Raw genomic sequence first — 24,286 nt, forward strand, 5'->3', positions numbered from 1 at the left:
CGTAGCTCTTAGTGTGGCAAGGAGCCTTGTTGGTTGATAGGTATAAGAAGTTCTACTACTGTAATCACTATCCAGTCAACACTGAGGTAGTGATTTCGAATCCTGCTCGTGCAGGTGCACTGGAGTCCAATCTTATTAATTAGGATTGTCAGTTTGCCTACCAAAGGTTGTTGGGTTTTCTTCTGGGACTCCGGCTTCCTAGAGCAATAAAAACTTACTGCCTCAAATTAGAAGTTATGTTGAAATCGGCATTAAAGATCAATCACTGTAAAGCCTTTAATAATGAGCAAATCCCATACTGTATAATCAACTATAAAAGGTGCCAATATGACAAAATATGAAACAATTCAAAGTTTCAAACATACATAAAAACCAACGACCTGATTTATGACAATACAAATCAATAAACCGAATAGAAATATAACAGAGAGCAATCATCTACAAGTTTGAATACAGTCTATTATCTCTAGACAGGGACATACAGAATATTATGCATGTTTGTGAGTGCTGAACCCTAACCAATAACCTGGCACAATGGTGTATCTACACGAAATAAAGGTAACAAAGATGCACATTTAAAAGTAATTGTAATAAATTCACATGCAAAATATAATCAGTTAAAAATGTTTATCTTCAACAAACATTATCTGACCACTTAAACATGGAAATAATAAGGAGCAGGCTTATATGACATTTCAGACTGACACATAGTTTTCACAGCATGCCCACACACATAATATATATGTCATATGTATATTTATGTGGAACAGACATTTTCCTTCAAATTTATGTAACCAACTGTGTATGAAAATGAGGTCAAAGCAATGTCACAAACATATATAGTCTTCACAACAAATATACATATTATATATATTGTAGACCTTTGATGTTGAATAAATGAAGATCAGACCTTAATCTGGAACTGAGGCTTCTCACTACTGTGAAATGAGATATTAATACTAATTGGGTTTTTTTCTGTGAGTTTCTAAATAAAATAAAAAGATATGTTTGCATCGTATATGATTATTTGTATTTTCATTTTGAGTTGTTTTAATGATTATTCTTTGCTTCTCTTGACATTGTGTTAAGTTTTTTTTCTGTTTATTCAGGATAAGTGTTTTACAACATATATGTTGAATGCCTCATTGTATCAAATGTTTGTGTATATGATATGTCTTTGTACTGTACTAGATGTTGGCTCATACATATTTTCGATAACCACATTGAATGTCAAATATTTGTGTGTAAGATGATTTTTCTAATTACTGTACTGTATGCTGCTGTCGCATATATATCCAACCAATAAATTTTCTAAAACATCACACAAGGGTGTTTTATTAAAGACCCCTCCACAAAATTATGTTTTGTTCTCTTATTTTAGTTTGTCTCAACTATAATGTTATGGAACTTATACACACTGCTTATTACAGCAAAAAACAGGTCAAGTTTGAAATTATGTTGAGTCACTTTTACAATTTTTGAGTTTTGTTCCTTTAAAAAAAATTATATGCAAGCATGGACCTTATTTGTGTCATATGGACACATTCTCCAAATTATTTTGTATTTTTTTTCTTTCTACTTTCCATTTTTCCACGTCCATATGTTCCCTGATTCTTATTACTTATATTTTTTATACATGTATCCCTGTTTTTGACTACCTGTATCCCACATCATTAACACCTGTCATCCCTCTTATTTTTCATTCTTTACCAAGATTATAGATATGAGAATGAAACAACTCTCCATCTTAGTCACAATTTGTGAAAGTAGACCATAATAGGTTACAGTACAGTCTTCAACACAGCCTTGGCTCTCGAGGCACAGCAATCTGTGCATGCACCTATATTTTTATCAAATTTGTTGTGATGTTCAGACAAAGAATAAAACAATTATTATTCAACTTTTTATTGTATATTATAAATGTTAACAATTTGTTTGTAATACAAATATTTCAATAGACTGGTCTATAAGCACAGCAATTGGAATGATTAATTTTTGAAAAAATAATATAACTTACAAATGTAAAATATCTTTAACAAGTACAAAAAAAACTCTGTCAAAATGTTTTTAAAAATAAGTTCAAGCACTTTCACTGTGTGAACAATATTTTGGTCCAATTACAAGCAAAATAATAGTAAATGCTGCTTATTTCAACAATTACAGGAATGTAGATTCAACAAATGTGACTAGTGAATACTTAAAAGAATATGAAAAATATGGTCCACCATGGTTTTAACTTTAGCACAATTAAATGTACACATTTTTGTTCTTTCACCCAAAATGACAAGTAAAACTGATCAGTATAAATTAGTTTTTCAAAAAATTAACACTAACTTTTACTGTATGAATGCTGTAAATAAAATTGTCTTTGATAACAATCTAACCTGATCACGTTGGATAGTAGTCTATTATATTGTTCTAGGTGTTTATTTTTAACTATCAACTCTATAAATATTTCAGTCTTGGAGAGTTCAATTATAATACTTTTACTTAACAAATGAATTTAATTTGGTTTTACACGAGATTCTGATTAAATATCATTTGTACATTCACAATAGTATAATTAAATTATCTTAATATATACATTATAAGACAAAATTATATTGCAATTACATGGCACCATGGCAAAAAAATCGGTGATGGTGAAAACTTTTGATCAAACCTTTTTTTATGAACATCGTTCATTTTTAAGTTTAGTCAAAATAATTTACGCACTAAAATAAAAGAAAAATGGTTGATATGTTCCTAAATAATGCCTTAAATTGATTGGTTGTTGTCTGCCACAGAAACAAAGTACCTCTTTACTTGGTTCATATTCATACTTTGTCTTTTAACAAAAATATTAAGAAATATATTGAATATACTATAGTGGAACTGAAAATCTAAGTTGATCTACTATGGTCTATAAAACATAAATAAAATCTATGAAAAATATTAAACATGAAAGATGAGATAGCAACAGTTTGACTATGTTAAGTTATACAAAATTACATTAATAAGTGAACTATTGGCCGATCATCTCTGATCAGTAAATGCATAAATATTTGTTTATATCATCTAATCTAGTGATTAAAATATATGGTGCCATTTAAATACAATACATTGCTGTGTATACATTACCATAGGTGTGTTTTCTATTCAGCTTAAAGCTTAAGTTATGTACCAGAAATATGACAATCCAAAGATTCAAGTCCAAAATAAAATATATTCAAAAATGAATCTTTACATCACATCGTTAATAAATAACTTTTAAACCTATATGACAAGAATTGACATTTAAACAATGAATGTTATAAACCTTATCACTGTACAATTCTATGACATTAGAACCTAGATTTAGTTACACATGCCCTATTTATGTTGTATAACAATCATTTTCACTTTTGTGTAAAGACAATAAAATTTTATAGGTTTGTCTGTGATGTATTAAAATGGAAGACAAGAAGGAAATAATTAGTTTTACACAGAATTTACATGGATATTTAGAATTATCTCTAGATTAGATGATAAACTGGCATAATAGTCTTGATCAAGCATGCAGCTAATGAGTTTGGAATGTTTACGTAGATCTTTATTCATCTTTCTTGCCATGCTTTAGTATCCGTGTGAATTCTAGATAATCAAAGTTTCCTTTCTTGATTGGTGCCTCTCTAAACATTTCATCAACCTAAAATAATACAAAATATATCATGGGTCTACAAATATATTGTAAATGTTTAAATCAGATCTACAGAATCTTTGAATAGGCATGTCAGTCTAAATAACAAACAAATCATCAGCAAGTCAAAAGCTTAGACAGACAAAACAAATTCAGAAAAGCTTAAATGGTAGGATCCATGTTGAATGAATAGCTTTTCTACTTCCTAGATCATTGCATTCCTAACACCAGCCATTTTATTTACAGTATCCTCTAAAAGAGGACACAATTTGTGGCCATGCAATGCAACTCTTTATATATAGAACTCTCATTGTTTCTTTAGTGTAAAGATAGATAACTGTATATTGAGAAATTATTTTACGGTTTTTATTAATGCGAATAATGCGACTTTTGTAATTTTTTATCAAGAAGGAAATTGCATGTAGTATATACATGTATTATTGAACTGTGATGATAGTTTGATTATCTGTGGATTTCTGGTATGAATACTAAAGGAACAAACCTCATCATCTGTAAATCTTTCTCCCATTGTGGTTAACAAATCTCTCAATCTATCTTCATTGATATGACCTGAATATAAAAAAAGTTTAAATAACAATTTTAAACAAGATGTACTCAGTTAGTGCTCATAAATGATACCACTGTTAGTTTTATTCAGTAAACACTTATTTGAGTAGTGTTAAAATTCACTAAACAGTAAAATAATTAAGTTTTTCCCACAGGGACTTTAAGCATCATGGTATTTATGTGATGCAACATGTATATTGCTAGAATGTTATGCAAAATCATTTTCGTATTGGTAGTGTTATGGATGTGATGCAATTATGTCTGAATTAAGACCATTATTTCCTGTTGACCAGAATGATATTAGTAAACAAATAAGAATTTTAAATGGCAGAGTTCTTGGTGATACATTTGGTAATTTTACTTGCTATACCCCCAACGGTGCAAGTGTGGTTGATTATGTTGCTGTGTCGGAAGAAATTCTTGAAAATGTACTGTATTTTAAAGTATCCAGATTTATTCCCACATTATCTGATTGTCATTGTAAACTTGAGTGGGAATTATCTGCAAAATATTGTGTTCCTGGAGAAAATGATATTCCAATCCAGTTGAAAAATATGACACCTAATTATATCTGGACTGACTGTTCAGCAATAAAATTTCAAGAAACACTTTCTTCAGATACACTACAAAACTACATACTAGAATTCAACAACAGCACAATTCAATTTACTCAGACATCAGTAGATGAAGCATCATCAAAACTTTCAAACATCTTTTTATCAGCAGCAAATCTATCACTTAAACGACCTTCAAAAAAACACACAAACAAACAAAAAAACAAAAAGTGGTTTGATGCAAGTTTACAACAAGCTCGAACTAACTTGCTTAATTATGGAAAAATTTATTCAAGATTTCCATATGATCCAATTATCAAAAATCACTTTTATAAACTGAATCGTGAATACTCCAAACTAAGGAAATATAAATACAAACAATACAAACAATCATTGATTAGTCAGCTGGACTCCTTGCACGAAGAGAATCCAAAACTGTATTGGAACTTAATTAATGAACTACAGGAAAAAAATGAAACTAAAAAAAAATGTGGAGTACAACCATCAACTTTGATATCACATTTCCAAAAGTTGTCACAACTGAAAGGTGAATTTCAAAGTAGATATACAGAGCTATGTGAAAAACTGAAACAGTTAGAAAACTCAAAATGTTTCAACGAGTTGGACTCCGTTATCACTGAGTCCGAAATATCCAAAGCCATTTCACACTTAAAATGCAATAAATCATCAGGCTTGGATAACATTAGTAATAATATGATAAAGAATGGACAGACTTTCCTTTTAAAAAGTTTTCAACAGATGTTTAATACTTGTCTGTCTTCAGGTATATACCCAACATCTTGGGCTGAAGGTTATATTACACCAATTTTTAAAAGCAACGATACAAGTGACCCTAACAATTATAGAGGAATAACAATAACAAGTGCAATTGGAAAGCTTTTTAATAGAATATTAAGTCTAAGACTGGACAAATTTCTTCAGGAACATAATATTATACATGATAGTCAAATTGGATTCACAAGGAAAGCCAGAACTGCAGATCATATGTTTATTTTAAACTGTCTTATTAACAAATACTGTAATTCAAAAGAAGGTAGACTGTTTGCCTGTTTTGTTGATTTTCAGAAGGCTTTTGATACTGTTATACATACAGGGATCAAGATTAAATTACTAGATATTGGGGCTGGGTCTTATTTTTATAACATTATTAAAAGTATGTATGAAATTAGCAAATCATGTGTCAAAATTCAAAATCATGTAAGTGATTTTTTCCCATTAGATATTGGAGTCAAACAAGGTGACAACCTCAGTCCGAATTTATTCAAGATATTCATAAATGATTTGCCCAGATATTTGTCAGATACTAGAGACCCAGTTAATGTCAATGACAAAGATCTACATTGTTTAATGTATGCTGATGATATTGTTTTATTATCTACATCAGCTGAAGGACTACGAGAAAAGCTGGGAATGCTTGATAAATTTTGCAAAGATTGGTGTCTTAATGTGAATACTAATAAGACAAAGGTGCTGATTTTCAACAAGGCAGGCAGACATGTAAAACAGATATTCACATTTCAGAATATAAATCTGGAATGTGTTTCAAAATACAAATACCTAGGTTTATATTTAAGCTCATCTGGTTCATTCAGTTATGCTCAAAATGAACTATACAAAAAATCCCTGAAAGCTCATTTCAAATTAAGGAAAGATCTTTTATCACTTAATCCTGATGTAAAAACAAGTATTCATGTTTTTGACCACACTGTAAAACCTATTTTATTATATGGTAGCGAAATATGGGGGATGTTTAATTCTCTTTCCTCTAAATGTAAGAAGGAAGATGTATCTTTTGAAAAATTATATTCAGGTTTACCCTGTGAGAAACTTCATATAAAATTTTGTAAATTTATACTTGGGGTACACAAGAAAACAACAAATGCTGCAGTGTTATCTGAACTTGGAAGATTTCCAATATATTTTAATATTATAAAAGGAATGTTATTGTACTGGTATAGATTAGAGAATTTAGGTGATAATTTTCCTCTATTAAAAGAGGCATATACACAATCAAAGACACTACATCACATGAATATAACATCATGGTATGGTTCAATAAATGTTGTTTTTAAAATACTTGGTATTGACTATACAAATGCCATAAATGCTCCATTTTGTGAATCCTTATACAAATTTAAGAAATATATACAAACCAAGCTATCAATATTGTTTATTAGCTGTTGGAAAAAACAAATAGATAAATTTTCAGACAGTAAACTGAAAACCTACCTTTTATATAAAACAAATTTTGGTTTTGAAAAATATCTAACATTGATCAAGAATTTTGAACTTAGAAGAAGTTTTACTAAATTACGTGTATCTTCTCATAGATTACAAATAGAATTAGGTAGATATCAGGGTATTCCCCGAATTAACAGAATATGTAATAAATGTTCTTCCAATACTGTCGAAGATGAGGCTCATTTTCTATTTGATTGTAACAAATTTGAGGATGATAGAAATTGTATGTTAGCTAGTATTGCACAATATAATTCTTATTTTAATCATATGAACAGTCAAAGCAAAATTATCTGGTTATTTAGTGTAGAGAATGTTGAGTTACTTAAAATAATATGTAATTTTATATACAAACATCTTCCTTAGTGAAGATTAGCTAAAGGAGATCTATGTGTGTATATACATTTGATTGGACATAGAAAATTATATTCATCTGAATATCACAAACATACTAGCCGATTAAAAAAAAAATAAAAAAATTGTAAAGATATATTATTTATTCAAATGTTCTCTTATATCCTTGAGGCATCGTCCCCTGGTATCAACTGCATTCAAGTTACCTATGATGCTTCCTTGTTTGCTTTTGATACAGATAGGAAAGAGACATTTACACACATTTTACATGCCTATGGCCCATAAGGTATCGCCCCCTGGTGTCAGCTGCCTTTAGGAAACCATAATGCTTTCCTATTTGCTGCTGACACAGGATGAGTCATGGACATGTTTAATTTCTACTTTCTTTTTGGCTAATTATTATATATTTAATTGATCCAACTTTTTGTGTACTATACATATGTGGATATCTATTTTTCTTTTTTTCTTTTTGGGCTACTTGTTTGTTATCTATATCAACCCCACTTGCAATAAAATGCATTAGTATTAAAAAAAAAAAACATACTATAGATTCTTTATCTACGTATTCTTGAAGAACTTAAATAGTTCTCGTTTAACTTTTTTTTTTTTTTTTTATCTCATTGTTTGTATTGTATTATGAAAAAAATTATTGATGTTGTAATGTTTATGCCCTTTGGGGCCCATAATTGGAAAATAAAAAAATATCTATCTATCTATCTATAAGAAATATCTGAAAACACTAAAGTATGGTACATAAGTTCGATAAAAGTTTTGAGGAAGCTTGCAGTTCTTGATAAAACTGTGTCAAAAATTGTATATGTGACATTATCTGTAATAATTGATGGATTCATTTTTGGGGTTTAACAAAGCACGATTTATAGCTATTGCATCTGGGCCAGTTTTTATTGGAGGAGGAAGACAATGTGATCAAAGAGAACAACCATATGTATATAGATATACATTATTCAGCATAAGCTAATTTATTAGCATTGGATATTTCAAAACTGCATCATGCAATACAGCAAGCTCACATGAAGCAGAATTCAAATTTCAGGAAGCACTGCAGCTGATTGTAGCACTTTAGAAAATCTTACAGTCATTGTATCATATTCAATACATGGCTTTAAGTGGAATTATTATCTAACAGGAAGCTGCTCAAATAAAGCTTGAATTTAAAGATTTTTGAAAGTCCTTTTGGTAGGTCCTGAGAAAAATGATAAAACAATATCATGGGAGGACAAACACATGTGGAATGGACATTCATAACAATCATGATTACTAGAAAAAATCCTTCATTACAAATAAAATGTAGATTAGATTGTGTGTATAGTAGGGCTTAATCATGTGTGTGTAAATGTTATAAGGTTGTGCTGGATCTGATTGAAATATTTTGCTTACAAGGATTTAAAAATGCTACATTCTACTTTCTGTTTTAAAAACATTTTTGAAATTTTGAATCCTCTGGTTTTGTCAGATCAATAAGACACACCTTAAAAAAATTGAACTCTGAACTGTCATAGGCTGAGTGTAATAATTACCAGAACAGGAAGTAAAACAGAACATTGTCTGATCTTTGTACACAAAGCTTTAATAGACACAGGATATCATGTATTTTAATCCTATTAGGTTGAACAAGAATTCATTTCATCTCCCTTTAAAATAAAATCTTACATGAATACATGTATATGTACATGTACAGTATATGTCTATATTAAGTTTGGACTGTTGTATGGTATGGGTTTGTTACAATGTTTCCTCAATTCTCCACAACTTAACTTAGAAAGAACAATTATTTTTTACAAACCTGATGCATCTTCATCAAAGCAAGCAAAGGCATTTTTAATGACATCTTCAGGGTCTGTTCCATTTAATTTTTCACCAAACATGGTTAAAAACATTGTAAAGTTTATTGGTCCTGGGGCAAAGTTCATCATCTCTTCTAAGGAAGCATCTGTTGGATTTTTACCTGATGATAACAAATACAATATATATGCATTAGTATACATGTATGCATTTAATGGTTTTATTATACATGTATTTAAGAATCAATCCTTGAGTCTTTTTTTTCTTTAATTTCACATTAATTAGAATTTAAGTAAAAAAATCTTTAAAGAATAAGTTGAACATTTTACAAGTGTTTGATTTACACTTAAATTGAATTGGGATATAATTATATATAATAACAAAACATGATTAATTACACATATCAAGACATAGTTGTTAGTTACAGTATGAACAGTCAACACAGTTGTTTGTAAAAGTAAAATTTAATACAGATGAAAATTTTCCAGAAGAAACTTGGACACCTGAGAAAATGTTGAGCCATACCTAGTGATGCTAACATATCATGAAGATCTTCTTTATCAATAAAACCATCTCTGTTTTGGTCAATCATATTAAATGCTTCTTTGAATTCTTGTATTTGTGCTTGATCAAACATAGCAAATACATTAGAAGTTGCACGTTGTGCCCTCTTCTTTGTAGTCTTTCCTTTAGTTTTTCTGCTTGACATTTTTAGTTCTGAAATTAAATAAATTTTAATTGTATATAAATTATAAATATTGTGTGTTTTGTTTTGCTTATAAAGGTGAAAGTTTAAACTAGTGTACAAATATCAAGTACAACAATGTTTCCTAATGTATTAATTATGTACATATTAAATCATGAAACTTAAGTAAAAGTTGCAAATTGTAATCTTATGTAAAAATTATCAAAATGAAACACAGATTGATTTTATTTAAAACTCAAGTGATTTTAAAAATTGAGAATGGAAATGGGGAATGTGGCAAAAAGATAATTTTTATAGATCATTAGTTCCCATCCATTGAGCATATTCCCTGTAGCAACAAATCATGATGACTAAGTTAGCTCGAGGTAACAAATGTATATCCTACTTGTAAGAAATGTATGTCGCCAGGTAATTTTGTATATTTTTTAAACATCTATAATTTTTATTTACTTAATTAATAAGAAAATTTTTTATCTCTTCAAAAACTGTCTTGTAAATGGCTGGCTAATGTAACTGCTCATAAATTAGTGAAATTGAGATAAAGGACAAGGCACTGTAAGGCCAGGATTTTTTAATTTGTTGGTTTACGGATCCGCCGACCCGATTTTGCCGATTTCCAAAATAAAAATAAAATCGAATTTTCAGGCTTTTTCTTATTCTCGCCGACCCTAACCTGATAAATAATTAAAATATCCTTTTTTATGAAATGAAATGCATTAATCACTAACAGCAGAAATGACACTTTCTGTTGTGAAAAATGAAACTTTCAGTTTACGTTTCTAAAAATAGACAAATCAATTATTAATGACCTTGAAATGTCGTTTGCGCAAATAAATTTGCGGAACGAAACCTGTGTTTAAAACCAATTACACAGTAAGTTTGTTTCCTTTATTTGTCACCAGTCCGTAAGATGCATTTTCTCATATAAATAGACTTGTCCAAATGTGGACAGGTGGAAGTTCAAGACATCAAGTTAAAATACTGAATTTTAACAAATCATTTGATATTTTCTTGTTAAGGTCAAGGAACAGTAAATGGGCTATGTCACAGATGGCTCGATGAACTTCAACTGAAAATCGAAAACATAATGCATTAATCTCAATTATCATTTGAAATATTACTGATTGAATTCTTACAAAATGGGTGAACATTTGTATAGAAAGCACATAAAATCGGCGAAAACCCTTTTAAAATTTGTCTTAAAATCGCCAAATCTGTAATTCTACTCCATAGATTTTTCTTAAAAAACTATATGTTGTTGATACATAAATTTCCGTTATAATGATGCAAAATAAAGATAGGGTCACCATTTGTGAGTATGGTCTTGAGGAAACGATGATAGTCTGTCGGACGGGGACGATAAATGGCTGACCCGTGTTAAGAGAGAGCCATATCTCTTGCACTTATAAGACACCCTTGTAGATTTCGAAAAAGAGTAGGCTAATGCCGCTACAAGGCAGCACTGGCACCCGCAAAGTGGAAAGGGATTAATATAAGTTGCAAAACTTGTTTCCCAATCCACTATAAATAAATATGTTTAAACTTAACTAATTACCGGCCTTGAGGATTATTGTATCCAGGTGTAATGATAAGTCGTTATACTAAGGCTATTTTTTTCTTATTTTTTCTGTAGACTTAGCTTTAATTTTTTTATAACCATGCATTGGCAAGCTTGATAACTCGTTATTGTTTGTCAGTAACTAAATGTACGATGATGTCCCATACGGAACCTTCTGACCTTGTTTGTTTACATTAAAATTTCAATGGCGTCAAAATCACGTGATGTCAGTTCGTTATATCCAATCAAATTGCTCTACTGTCAATTAGGGGATTTTTCAGTCTACTGCAATTACGTTATTTCTTTATGGAATTGCTTCAAAATAGTTTGCAATAGTTCTGGTTTTTATTTCTGGGTTTTATTCAACAGGAAAACTCTTTTTTTGCCATCCCTTTTGACATCAAGAGAATTTTGTATGAATATTTACCTACAGTCATGATGGTCATGATATCGATCTTTTTATAATGAATAAAAAGAAAATTCTATGAAAAATAAATGTAAATTGTTTCTTATTAACCAACTCTATATGCCTGTTCAAAATTATGGCATGGGCATCATTTTTTCATATAGTTTTCCTTTCATTTTGGTTGAGCTTTTTTCGGGGGAAAATCGAGAAAGAGGTAAGGAGCATGTCATTTTTAAATTCCTAAAAATACGTTTTGCTTGACCTATATTGCCTGCCACAAGATTGATAACGCTGAATGGAATGTACACAAAGCAATGGAGGCCGGAAATGGGATTTTGTGCAGTTCTAGAATGTTTTTAAATATTCGGAAGTTGGGATTGAAAAGGGCATTAGAAAATTGTCATTTTTTGGCAATAATTGAGAACATCAATGAAAACTTACCTTTAGAAATGTTTTTTTATTCAAAAGTGCAGAAAAAACGTATTTTGAACTGTTTTTCTATACCAGAAGTACCGTAGTGACATCAATGCGGAGTTTCCCCGTGTGTTAAGTTCAAACACAAATACCTAACGAACTGACAAGATGAACGATCTTAGACTACGGTAGGATACCTTGTCCTTTGACAGGAAATTGATACAGATATATACTATACAGCAAGCTCCTTAGCCATAGGTTTTAAAATACTAACAAAAAAAGAAAAAAACTGAAAGAAATCTTTTTACATGTTACAGTAATAGCACTTTTTAATCATTAAAAAGCTGATGAGAGTGGAAAAACAGTCAAATCGAATTAAAAAAAAACTTCAGTATCACCCGGAAAAAGATTATAATTTATCTACCTGATTGACAAATGCCTGGTTGTACCTTCAAAGTATTTTGTTCTATACCTTTAACTCAGAACAAAACATGTACGTAACACTTCCGATATGAATGAATCAGCCCAGGTGTAGCCCAACCCACTGTGACCATCATATAAATTTTTTGCCTCCCGGAAATGAACATTATTGTCACTTTACCTAACTTCTGCAACGGAAATTTTAACTCACTTTTATAAATGTGGAATATGAATTTATGTTAATCGTCTTCTGGTCTTCGAGAAGAGATTAAATACCTACTTTTGTGACTGGAATGTTAAAGAATTTCAAGAACTTGACTCCAACCCTAACCGGAAACGAAATTAGAAGTTATTTTGAGTGGGCATGCGTCAGTAGAGTAGGATCAAGATAACTCGGCCCAGAGACAACTCGGACCGTCTATGAAGACAGCACGGACCGCCAAATAAGCTATTTATGACAACTCAGACCTGGGACTATTATACTGTTAGTATACTGTTGGTATAATAGTCCAATATCAGACTAAGTAAAGACTAAGAGTTTATTTTCCTAATACATATACTAGTCAAAGAAACGACACAATACTTTTTTTTCAAATTAAAGATTAAGTTTTCCGTTCACTGGACCAATATTGAAGGTAGTATTACATAATCATAATGGAAATATACTTTTACTGTTAAATCTGTTTTGTTACATGTATGTAGCAGTCATACTTTGAACGACAAAATTATTTTTATGTCTACCTGTGCGAATTTCAAGCGCGCAATTTTACACCAGTACTGAAAACCTTCTATCCTTTACGGGAAGACTTTACATAGATAAATTAAGTTGTATTAGAAAAACAAAATTAGTGTGTTAAATTTGATGTATGCCTTTTTGTGCTTCTTCGTTCGTTTGATGTTTTTACAGTGATATTAAGATGATAACACATTTTTGACTGTTGTACCCCTATTTTTTACATTTTTACTCTTTGAGTATGTTTGTTTTGTTCATTCATCGTTGACAATGTAATGGAATATGATGCAACTGTCATAAAACTGAGAGGTTTAGCTAGCTATAAAACTAGGTTCAATCCACCATTTTCTACATTAGAAAATGCCTGTACCAAGTCAGGAATATGACAGTTGTTATCCATTCGTTTTATGTGTTTGGACTTTTGATTTTTGATTTTCCTTTTTGAATTTTCCTCGGAGTTTAGTATTTTTGTGTTTTTACTTTTAAAAATCAGTTAAAAAATATTTTTTTGCTTTCGTGACGTTTTTTCGCGATTATTTTTTTTTTTACAAAATTTACATAAAACGACAATTTTTAAAACAGAAGTTCCAACCACAGGCACTTGTCTCAAAAAAATAATTCCTGTATACCTTAATATAACACAAGGTACTTAACTATTTTTTTTGAAAAATGACACCCAGTCCCGAAATCCCGTGATTTTTTTTATTTCTCGGTTGTCAAACCTACTTAAACTTAATATGCCGTAAATCTAAATTGATTTATCTACACAATGGTATATGACACGACTATCATTGTTGTCGGGATCATTAGTAGCAGGCCTGAGAAGTCGGTCAACGGGATGTTTTTTGCATTCGTCTCAATTTTTGGCAACACCCAGCCCGCAGTGATTGAATTATTATAAAAAGTTATTAAAATAAAAACTGTCAGCTTCCCTCTGACTATGAATTATTACTTTTATTGTAAATTCTTTACAAATTATGTGAAACAAACACAAATAAGTTTGTTATGAAACACACGTGTACACAACGACACTAATGTAGAGTTATAAATTGACCAAAATTTCCCACATTTATTTTTAGACAGACGATTGACCAATGAGAAACCAGTATAAACTTACATGCGGGCTAGGTGTTGCCAAAAAATGAGACGAATGCAAAAATACATCCCGTTGACCGACTTCTGAGGCCTGCTACTAATGATCCCGACAACAATGATAGTCGTGTCATATACCATTGTGTAGATAAATCAATTTAGATTTACGGCATATTAAGTTTAAGTAGGTTTGACAACCGAGAAATAAAAAAAATCACGGGATTTCGGGACTGGGTGTCATTTTTCAAAAAAAAATAGTTAAGTACCTTGTGTTATATTAAGGTATACAGGAATTTTTTTTTTGAGACAAGTGCCTGTGGTTCCAACTAAGGATGCCAACCTTTCATTTAAAGATAAAGACAGTGTTTGCCATCAATTTGTTTTTAAAAATCATACAGGTACTATAGACAGTATGTGTAAAGTAATATTCATAAATCGGTCACAATCTTAAAACAAATCCGAAAGGTTCCAAATTTACTGTGTGTTGTTTTTATATCTAAAGCAGTGATTTGAGACGAAAATAATTTTTTTTTTTTTCATTTTTTGAGATTTCAAAAAAACTCTTTTTTCCTAAAATTTTGAAAAAAACAATAATTCAACCCATTAGTTACAACATGAACATAACTTGATTAGCATATTGAATATTTTAAAACAAATTTGAAATTTTGGTTTGTGCTTGGAAAATTATGTGTCGATTTTTGTTTCAACTATCCGCAAAACCAGAGACATATATTATATGTCTCTGGCAAAACTAATTTGCACCCTATGATCATTTACACGGAATTTAGATACTTTCCGACAAGTTTTGATTTTCATTATCACATGTGAATACATTGTAAATAAAAGCTTTTTAAAATCGTGTATCTCATTTTGTTTTATATCTTATAATGTTTGATAAATTTTATTTCTAAGTCGTGTATCGTTTCCTTTGTTGACTAGTATATTTAGATGATTTGAGAAAAAGACTATGTATGATGATCTATGATGAGAAGCCTCTATTAATACTGTTGCATGCCGTTATTTCAAGTTACAAAAATTAACCAACGAGGTACATAAGGAAATTCAGTGCTGTAAATATATATATATATTATATACAACTCGTCTAAACATCAACCCAACAATGATAGATCTGTAAATTTGCTTTCGCATTTTTGTTGTTGTTTTTTTTTTCTTCCCTCACCGGGATACGAACCCATGCTACTGAGATATCGTGACACCAAATCGCCTGCACTGTAGCCGTCCCGTTAGACCACACGACCACCTGGGATTCACAATAATAAAGCTTCCGGTGGCCGTGTGTTACCTTTCCTCGTCAGTTTTAATCTAGCGACTAGACGGCTACAGTGCAGGCGATTTGGTGTCACGATATCTCAGTAGCATGGGTTCGAATCTCGGCGAGGGAAGAACAAAAAAAATATTTTCTTAGTGCCTTAATTGCAACCTATATATGTCATGCAGTTTTATTGATGATACTTTATGCTTTGGTACTTTAAAAAGTTACAATATATGACGTGTATTTGAATTAAAATTACCATAAGAAGGATTTGGGATGAGTGCTTATCGCTTATTTCGTTTCTTGTGTAGAGACTGCCTGTTAGCTTCATTCCGGAGTATCTGTAATGAAATTTCGATCAATCTTTTTAAGAGATGGAATTCTCATTAGAGATACAACAGAAGCCACTCTGAATCATCTCGCCATTTATGATTAAATTATCAATTCTATTTTTTAAAATATAGTTGTATTATCATAGTGGCCTTAACTTTATCCCTTTCTTAAGCGAGTCAATTAAATTAAGTTTACTAGCTACAATGGAAGACGTCTTGCATACACTTGATATATCAAAATAAGAAAGTGTGGTGTCTGTTACATTAACACATTTAAAATCAAACGGTCTTATAATCATAATGAAAAAGCACAGGTTAAAAACTAATGAATGGACAACTATCACAAAGAAGACAGCATTATAGAATAATTTCAGTAGAAAAAAAAAGTAAAATTCAAAGATGTCAGCAGAGATATTGCCTAATTCTGTGAAGTTTTCTGGTGCCATATCATCATAGGGATCATTTTGGCATTTCAATATTGCACATGAAAAGTGCTATAGGGAACGTGTAATCTGCAGTTCACCATATGTACAATTGTCAATAGTATTCCTTCGATAAACTTTTTAATTTAAGCTGTTGAGATATATAATAGTTTTCCGATATATATAACAACCATGAACTGTTTGTCTAGTTATAAAGCACGTGTATACAGTTTAGTGCAGTTCGTGCACAACACGACGGAGCCACATGTAGAGCAGGATCTGCTTTCTATTACGACGGGAGCACTTGCAATGAGATCATCCATGGGTTCGTGTTGCTCAGATTTTAGTCTTCTATGTTGTGTTTTTGTATACTGTTGTTAGTCTATGATCCTTTTCTTTTTTTTTACTATTGCGTTGTCAGTTTATTTTCGACTTATGAGTTGGAATTAATTTCTATTTGTTATCTTTCGCCTCTCTTTTCATCCAATGGCAGATCTGTAATCTCTTCTTCAATAAGGGACTGTTATAAATCCCCTCTATTTATAGTTAAAACAAAACTCATAAAATATACAAGGCTTAAGATTATTTTCTCAGTATAGTCTAATTAACGTACTATGAAAATTAAAAGCCTACGTAACAATAGGCTCACCAATGACGCTTGAATAGAATAAAATAATTTAAAGACCAATCAAACACGAAGTTGAAGAACATGAAGGACCCAACATTCCAAAAGGTTTGCCCAAATACAGTTATTACGGCTTAAAGAGAGATAACTCAAGTATTTTAATTTTTTCCTAACATGAATAATTAATGTTTGTTTTTCTCTATACGTGTTATTTTCACTGTATCATGTGTACATATCCTGTTGTAATCACTAATTAATGTACTTTCATGTTTAAAAAAAAAACACGTGTTTTTGAACCGTTACTTCGTCGTGTGACCAATAACCTCTAACATATGGTCATCGTGTACAGGATAAATCAATTTCTTGATCTATACGTGTGTGATTTGATGCTACATGCATCGGTAAACACTATTTTTATAACAGTCAGCGATGCGTCAAATAAGATTAAATAACATAAGATGATAAAGAGAAAATAAATACTAGTATAGAACGGAAGATAGATGATAAGATAAGTGTAAATCAGGGAATTAATTATGAAGAACGAGGACAAATGGAGATTTGTATTAGCAGGTGTTTCCAATATGTGTGGCGCTACAGGTAACAGTTTAGTAGGATATAGTATATACATTTACTTATACATGTTATAGTAATACTGAAATAATATCCTATGTTGCTCATTTTTTATTTCATTTCTTTGTCTGGTATTGTGTATTTGCATTGAACAATCTTTTTTCTCGCATGTTTTATAATGATTAGTGTATTATGATGTGTATGTATACTCATACATGGTAAATAAAATGTCTATACATGTTATTATATAACTTTAAGTATGTGTACACTATAATCGGATGTATTTTGTGCTTAAGTATTTATGTTTGTATAAATCTATAGCACCATCTTTTAAATAACTATCATAAGATCAATTTTCAGGGTGAACAACGGTGCAATGTGCATGCATAAGTAAGCACACAACCTTTTCAATTGAAACTCGTTTAAAACTATTTATTATATAATCTATGCAACTAAATTTCAGTTTAATCCAAAAAGGGGGATTGCCTCCCTGTATGAATGATATAGTTTATCAGAAATGTTTTGTATAGATATTTTTTTTATAAATCCATCTTGAATAAGGATTGTATAGGCTTTGCCTTTGTTCAAAATCTGTTTTCCTTTAATTTTAAAGGGGCAGTAGCTACGAGATATATTAGTATACAAGGAAATAAAATGTTGGTTTTTTTTATGTTCAATCATAAAAAAAGGGAAATTGTGAGATAATAATTCGCTTTTACAATCTGTGTGGTTAAATTTTGTCTAAATAAGCTAAGAAACATCGATGATGAATTATTTACTTGCAAGTGAATAATTCGACTTTATTGAATCCGTATTCATGTGAGTTTCAGTTTAATCCCTTAACTAAATATGGGTATGTCAAAATGTTTTATTCTGATACAGGAAAAAATGTAATTAACGTATATTTTTAACCTAGAATAGAAAATCAAACAGACGTAGAAATCTAGTATATCAAGTTAACATCAGGTTATACGACCGTCGACATTCTTAGAAGGTCACATCGATGGTTAATTAGATGGAGTCTAAATACACACGAAATGCTGATATATAACATCGACCATATGCATTGTAAATTGGTTATTTTAGACTTTTTCATATGATAATTTAGATATACGTTTCGGAGTGCATATTATAAATCAAATATGAAAGTTTGAGTCATTTAATGAAAATGAATTTGACACCTAGCTTTATAGTACACCTTTAACTTATTACGTTGTCTTGTCCCTTTTCAGCTACAAACCCATTAGATGTAGTTAAAATTCGAATGCAATTAGAAAATGAACTTACTCGACAAAAAGGACTTGACGTTTATAGGAATAGGTATTATGAGGGTGTCATCAAAGGTGGAATTCAAATTTTCAAAGATGAAGGATTCCGAGGTTTATATAAAGGGTAAGTAAACAACAATAATTTGGGGATTTTCAATGAGCTTTAACAAACAAAAAAATGTATGGAATTAAACGTTTTTATATTAAGACAAATACGAGAACACTCTTGCCCTAGAAATATTTACGCTGTATGGATAATGTAGTAAAGAGAAGACATCGTATTTATAATTGTTTAAGATAATAATTTGTTTGTTTCTATATTGCAAATTTCACCTACAATCATGGTCACATGTTGAGAAAAAGTACGCCAAATTTAATTTGCAAATCACGAAAAAGTCACAGTACACATACCGGCATATGAATCTGCGATACTGAACATTACAATTAAGCAAAAATAGAAACCACTTTTAAAAGCAATACCGTGGATGGGAAATAAGTACTCTAAAACAGTTAACTTGGCTATAAGTTCTAGATGAATGTGCCGAACTAACCTTTTCACAAATATAATGTAATGCATCATATGTAATGATTATAGTATTCAAACAACGACTGAATTTATGATGTAACACTTATATAATAATAAAAAACAAAAACAAAAACAAAACCAATTTTACAGTTTGTTGCCGTCTGTGATGAGAGAAGCTCTGTATAGTGGAATTCGTTTAGGTGCATATGAGCCAATCAAAGTTCTCCTTGGAGCAAAAGATAAAGCACACACGCCTTTGTGGAAGAAGATTTGCGCGGGTGCAGTTTCAGGTACATATTTTTGCCACCTCCTTTTGTAAGTACATTTTTTTCCAAATATCAAGAGGGCTTAGTATTTAGCCGTATTACAATAAAATAAAATGGAGAAAGGAAATGGGGAATGTGCCAAAGAGACAACAACCTGACAATACAGCAGACAACAGCCGAATTATTGACATCAAACATTGCTCAACATTAATGTAAAATATATATAACTGTCATACGATGGCTACTATAGAAGAATGTCGAAAATTAAGAGAGATTATAAATCATTATGTAGCAAAACGTATTTTATATATGCATCATGTTGGACTGTTATCACATTAACTGTGTCTGGCCTTCTCAAATGCATGTATAAATAACACGTGCAATCACACCGCTGTCCATCCTATTTGTCAGTATTATATGTTCATTTTTTTTTATGGTAAACCGAGTTCTTTCTTCGAAACAGGTGTGATAGGCAGTTCGATAGCAACCCCTACTGATCTAGTGAAAGTTAGGATGCAGGCATGCACGCATGGACATTTGACGGGAGACAAAACACCCCGTTATAAAAACACATATTCAGCTTTTGCAGAAATAATTAGAAAGGAAGGAGTAAAAGGATTATATGTAGGTGTTGGACCAACTGTAAAAAGGGCAGCAATTCTTACGGCTACGCAGGTAATGATTAAGTAGCATTAGTTCTGTAGTTGAATTATAATATGCTGCCTTTGCAAAGCGTTCATGAATTAACGTATTTCATTTAGACACAATTGCTGTGATCAAATTGTCCATGGCAAAAAAAACCAGCATAAAATAACAACAACAAAAAAAACATGAAAAGCTACTGTTAAAAGTTATTTCAACTAAGAAACCGTGAAATAATGTTCTCCCAGACTATAAAGTATCAATCAGTACACACCTTTTGATTGTTAATCAAATACTTTAAACAGTTTAAGAAAATCACACAGTCTCGAGTAACAATTTTACTGGGCAAGAAAGGAACAAATTAATGGAGGATATATTAGAGAAAGAGTAGACAACTATAAGAAAAGAATTATGATAAGAAAACTGACTGCTCGTTCACTGCTTTCATGTTTCTTACTCTTTTTATCCATTGAATAGATCCCAAGCTATGACCATACTAAACACACGATACTAAACTTGAAATGGATGGACGAAGGGCCACTATTACATATTATATCATCTATGGTAGCTGGTTTCATGGCTGCGCTTACAACCTCGCCAGTAGATGTCGTCAAAACAAGAATCATGAACCAGAAATATGAACGTAAGAAGCACTATTTACTTTCCGAGTTGTTTGATTATCTATATTATATTTTATAATCCCCATCACACTTAGTTACATGACATTAAAGTATAAATTTACGTACCGTGGTACTTGTACTATATATATAGTCCGTATATGTTCCGGACCATATGAGTATTTGGACCATACGCATATGGTCATGCGTATACTCATATGGTCCGACCATACGCGTATGGTCCGACCGTACGCGTATGGTCCGACCGTACGCGTATGGTCGGACCATATGAGTATATACCCATATGGTCATGACCATACGCGTATGGTCCAAATACTCATATGGTCCGGAACATATTCATACTTCCGTTGTTCCAAATCTAAGAGTTGCGAGTTCAAAGGGCATTTTTTTCTTTATGTTTGTTGGACATTTATTCTTTATATCTGTGAATTTTGTGATGATATTTAGTTTATTGAAAATATTGCACAATATGTTTAAGTATTCCTTATAGAAAAACCTGATGATTTATTGTGTTACAAAATTGATTTACCAAACATTGATGTTATACAATACAAACGCTTTATTAATAGATTCGGTATATTTTTCATAACTTCGAGAGAGAATTTAACTGAAACATACAAACATATACAACAACATAAACAATTATTCATGCAATAAAACCTAAAATAGAGAATAGTAAGCACTGCACAAGCATGGCAAAACAAGTTATGCATGGTATGATCATTCCCGTTTCTGCGTAATCATTGGATAACTAGTCCGGGATAACACTGACGTCCAACGGCTGTTTTGCCAGACAAACAGTCCGAGATAACACTGACGTCCAATGGCTGTTTTGCCAGACAAACAGATAACACTGACGTCCAATGGCTGTTTTGCCAGACAAACAGATAACACTGACGTCCAATGGCTGTTTTGCCAGACAAACAGTCCGAGGTTATACCGACGTCCAATGCCTGTTTTGCCAGACAAACAGTCCGAGATAACACTGACGTCCAATGGCTGTTTTGCCAGACAAAAAGTCCGAGACTACCCTGACGTCCAACGGCTGTTTTGCCAGACAAACAGTCCGAGATTATTCTTACGTCCAACGTCTTTTTTTGCCAGACAAACAGTCCGAGATTATGGATAACATGATCATTGTGATATCACAAATAAATAAATAAGTAACAAAATAAAATGGTTATGCTACACATCAATCTAATTAAAACCCAATCTCTCATCGCTCCCGTTTTCTGATATGTCGCGTCTGAATCCAGTACAAAATCAAATAGTTGACTGTTCTCAATTATTTTACTCCCACGCGACATATCAGAAAAAAATAAGATTGGCTACACATTATCTATGTTATTGAGAAAGTTGTGTCGTTAATATGGAAATTTAGGTATTTGTTATGTTTTTCAGATCACCACGAGAAGGTTTATACGGGGACGTTCGATTGTTTGATGAAGATTGTCAAAACAGAAGGATTTTTAGGACTTTATAAAGGGTTTATACCGAACTGGATGAGAATTGGTCCTCATACTGTTATATCATTCTTTATATTTGAACAGTTAAGACGATCTGTTGGGATGGATCCTGTTTGATGTGAAAAAGGAATAGGACTGTTTTGTAATTTAGTGTTTTTAAAACGCTTCTCAGGGAACACATACACGGATTAGAAGACGGATTAATATAAGCACTTGTTGCTTGACGGATTAGTGTAATCATGTGTTGCTTGTGTCAATGTGTTTATAATTTTACTTGTATATGATTATTCATAATGAAATATTGTTTACACCAACACATACACGTGTAATCCAGACATTTTTATTCATATACAGATAAATGGTGTTTTTTATACAGTTATATTTCCAGAAATTTATTTATGTACGGAATGTGTATAACAGAGAGAGCGGATGCAAGCTGATATTTAAGTTTTGTATGTGCAATAAAAATTAATTATAGTTTGACCCTTGTACTTTTAAACCTTTACAAGAATGCAGACGGAGGAGACGGTTCAATGAAAAAAGAACCAAAAATTGTTGTTGTCATGGTGTAGTTCGGGGATCCTTTTTTTGGGAAAAGTTCATATGTTAAGGAAATCAATAACCTCGATGGGGTAGGGGGTGGTACTAGGCTCTTTGTTCTATATGGTAAATATTTCCTTCGTTTTTTTTTAAATTGTTGCTTATGCTGTGTCTGAAGGTCTCTCTAGATACGTTTGCAAATTGGACAACTATCAATTAAAAGATCAAGGGACAAACAAGGATGTATTAAAGTACAATTCACCGCACAACACAACGAAAACAAGTGAAATTGATGCCATCAACTACAATGCACTGTACAACACAATGAAAAACAAGGGACAAGGATGTAATCAACTACAATTCACCATACAACAAAATGTAAAACAAGGGACAAGGATGTAATCATCTACAATTCACCGACAACACAATGAAAAACAAGGGACAAGGATGTAATCAACTACAATTCACCGTACAACACAATGTAAAACAAGGGACAAGGATGTAATCAACTACAATTCACCGACAACACAATGAAAAACAAGGGACAAGGATGTAATAATCTACAATTCACCGACAACACAATGAAAAACAAGGGACAAGGATGTAATCAACTACAATTCACCGACAACACAATGAAAAACAAGGGACAAGGATGTAATCAACTACAATTCACCGTACAACACAATGTAAAACAAGGGACAAGGATGTAATCATCTACAATTCACCGACAACACAATGAAAAACAAGGGACAAGGATGTAATCAACTACAATTCACCGTACAACACAATGTAAAACAAGGGACAAGGATGTAATCATCTACAATTCACCGACAACACAATGAAAAACAAGGGACAAGGATGTAATCAACTACAATTCACCGTACAACACAATGTAAAACAAGGGACAAGGATGTAATCATCTACAATTCACCATACAACAAAATGTAAAACAAGGGACAATGATGTAATCAACTACAATTCACCGTACAACACAATGTAAAACAAGGGACAAGGATGTAATCAACTACAATTCACCGTACAACACAATGAAAAACAAGGGACAAGGATGTAATCAACTACAATTCACCATACAACAAAATGTAAAACAAGGGACAAGGATGTAATCATCTACAATTCACCGACAACACAACGAAATACATGTACAAGGGACAAGGATGTAATCAACTACAAGTC

At 31.5% G+C, this 24,286-nt stretch overlaps 2 protein-coding genes across 5 annotated transcripts; one reads left to right on the forward strand and one right to left on the reverse strand.

The window, feature by feature from the left end:
• Positions 1-1,889: 1,889 nt before the first annotated feature.
• Positions 1,890-13,096, reverse strand: LOC134716020 (myosin regulatory light polypeptide 9). Of its 3 annotated transcripts, none has more exons than XM_063578690.1 (5): positions 12,980-13,096; positions 9,721-9,912; positions 9,197-9,358; positions 4,161-4,228; positions 1,890-3,667 (listed from the first exon to the last, which is right to left on the reverse strand). In XM_063578690.1, the coding sequence occupies exons 2-5, from the start codon at positions 9,902-9,904 to the stop codon at positions 3,572-3,574; spliced, it is 510 nt and encodes a 169-aa protein (XP_063434760.1). In that variant the 5' UTR covers positions 9,905-9,912; positions 12,980-13,096; the 3' UTR covers positions 1,890-3,571. The 3 variants fall into 3 exon arrangements, with proteins under 3 accessions (XP_063434760.1, XP_063434779.1, XP_063434769.1); XM_063578709.1 differs by lacking the exon at positions 12,980-13,096 and adding an exon at positions 12,911-12,929; XM_063578699.1 differs by lacking the exon at positions 12,980-13,096 and adding an exon at positions 12,704-12,840.
• A 106-nt stretch (positions 13,097-13,202) lies between these two features.
• On the forward strand, positions 13,203-23,029 carry LOC134716007 (mitochondrial substrate carrier family protein ucpB-like). Of its 2 annotated transcripts, none has more exons than XM_063578678.1 (6): positions 13,203-13,223; positions 18,979-19,138; positions 19,691-19,830; positions 20,270-20,481; positions 20,926-21,091; positions 22,488-23,029. In XM_063578678.1, the coding sequence occupies exons 2-6, from the start codon at positions 19,011-19,013 to the stop codon at positions 22,667-22,669; spliced, it is 828 nt and encodes a 275-aa protein (XP_063434748.1). In that variant the 5' UTR covers positions 13,203-13,223; positions 18,979-19,010; the 3' UTR covers positions 22,670-23,029. The 2 variants fall into 2 exon arrangements, with proteins under 2 accessions (XP_063434748.1, XP_063434739.1); XM_063578669.1 differs by lacking the exon at positions 13,203-13,223 and adding an exon at positions 17,372-17,773.
• Positions 23,030-24,286: the final 1,257 nt, after the last annotated feature.

Source organism: Mytilus trossulus, chromosome 1 (assembly GCF_036588685.1).
Source record: "Mytilus trossulus isolate FHL-02 chromosome 1, PNRI_Mtr1.1.1.hap1, whole genome shotgun sequence".
Lineage (NCBI taxonomy): Eukaryota > Metazoa > Mollusca > Bivalvia > Mytilida > Mytilidae > Mytilus > Mytilus trossulus.

Coding starts and splice junctions, on each gene's coding strand:
- LOC134716020 (XM_063578690.1), bottom strand. CDS start 9,904: ATGTCAAGCAGAAAAACTAAAGGAAAGACTACAAAGAAGAGGGCACAA. Junction 9,359..9,720: donor TGATATGTTAGCATCACTAG/GTATGGCTCAAC, acceptor TGTTATCATCAG/GTAAAAATCCAACAGATGCT. Junction 4,229..9,196: donor CTTTGATGAAGATGCATCAG/GTTTGTAAAAAA, acceptor TTTTATATTCAG/GTCATATCAATGAAGATAGA.
- LOC134716007 (XM_063578669.1), top strand. CDS start 17,710: ATGAAGAACGAGGACAAATGGAGATTTGTATTAGCAGGTGTTTCCAAT. Junction 19,139..19,690: donor TTCCGAGGTTTATATAAAGG/GTAAGTAAACAA, acceptor CCAATTTTACAG/TTTGTTGCCGTCTGTGATGA. Junction 21,092..22,487: donor CATGAACCAGAAATATGAAC/GTAAGAAGCACT, acceptor TATGTTTTTCAG/ATCACCACGAGAAGGTTTAT.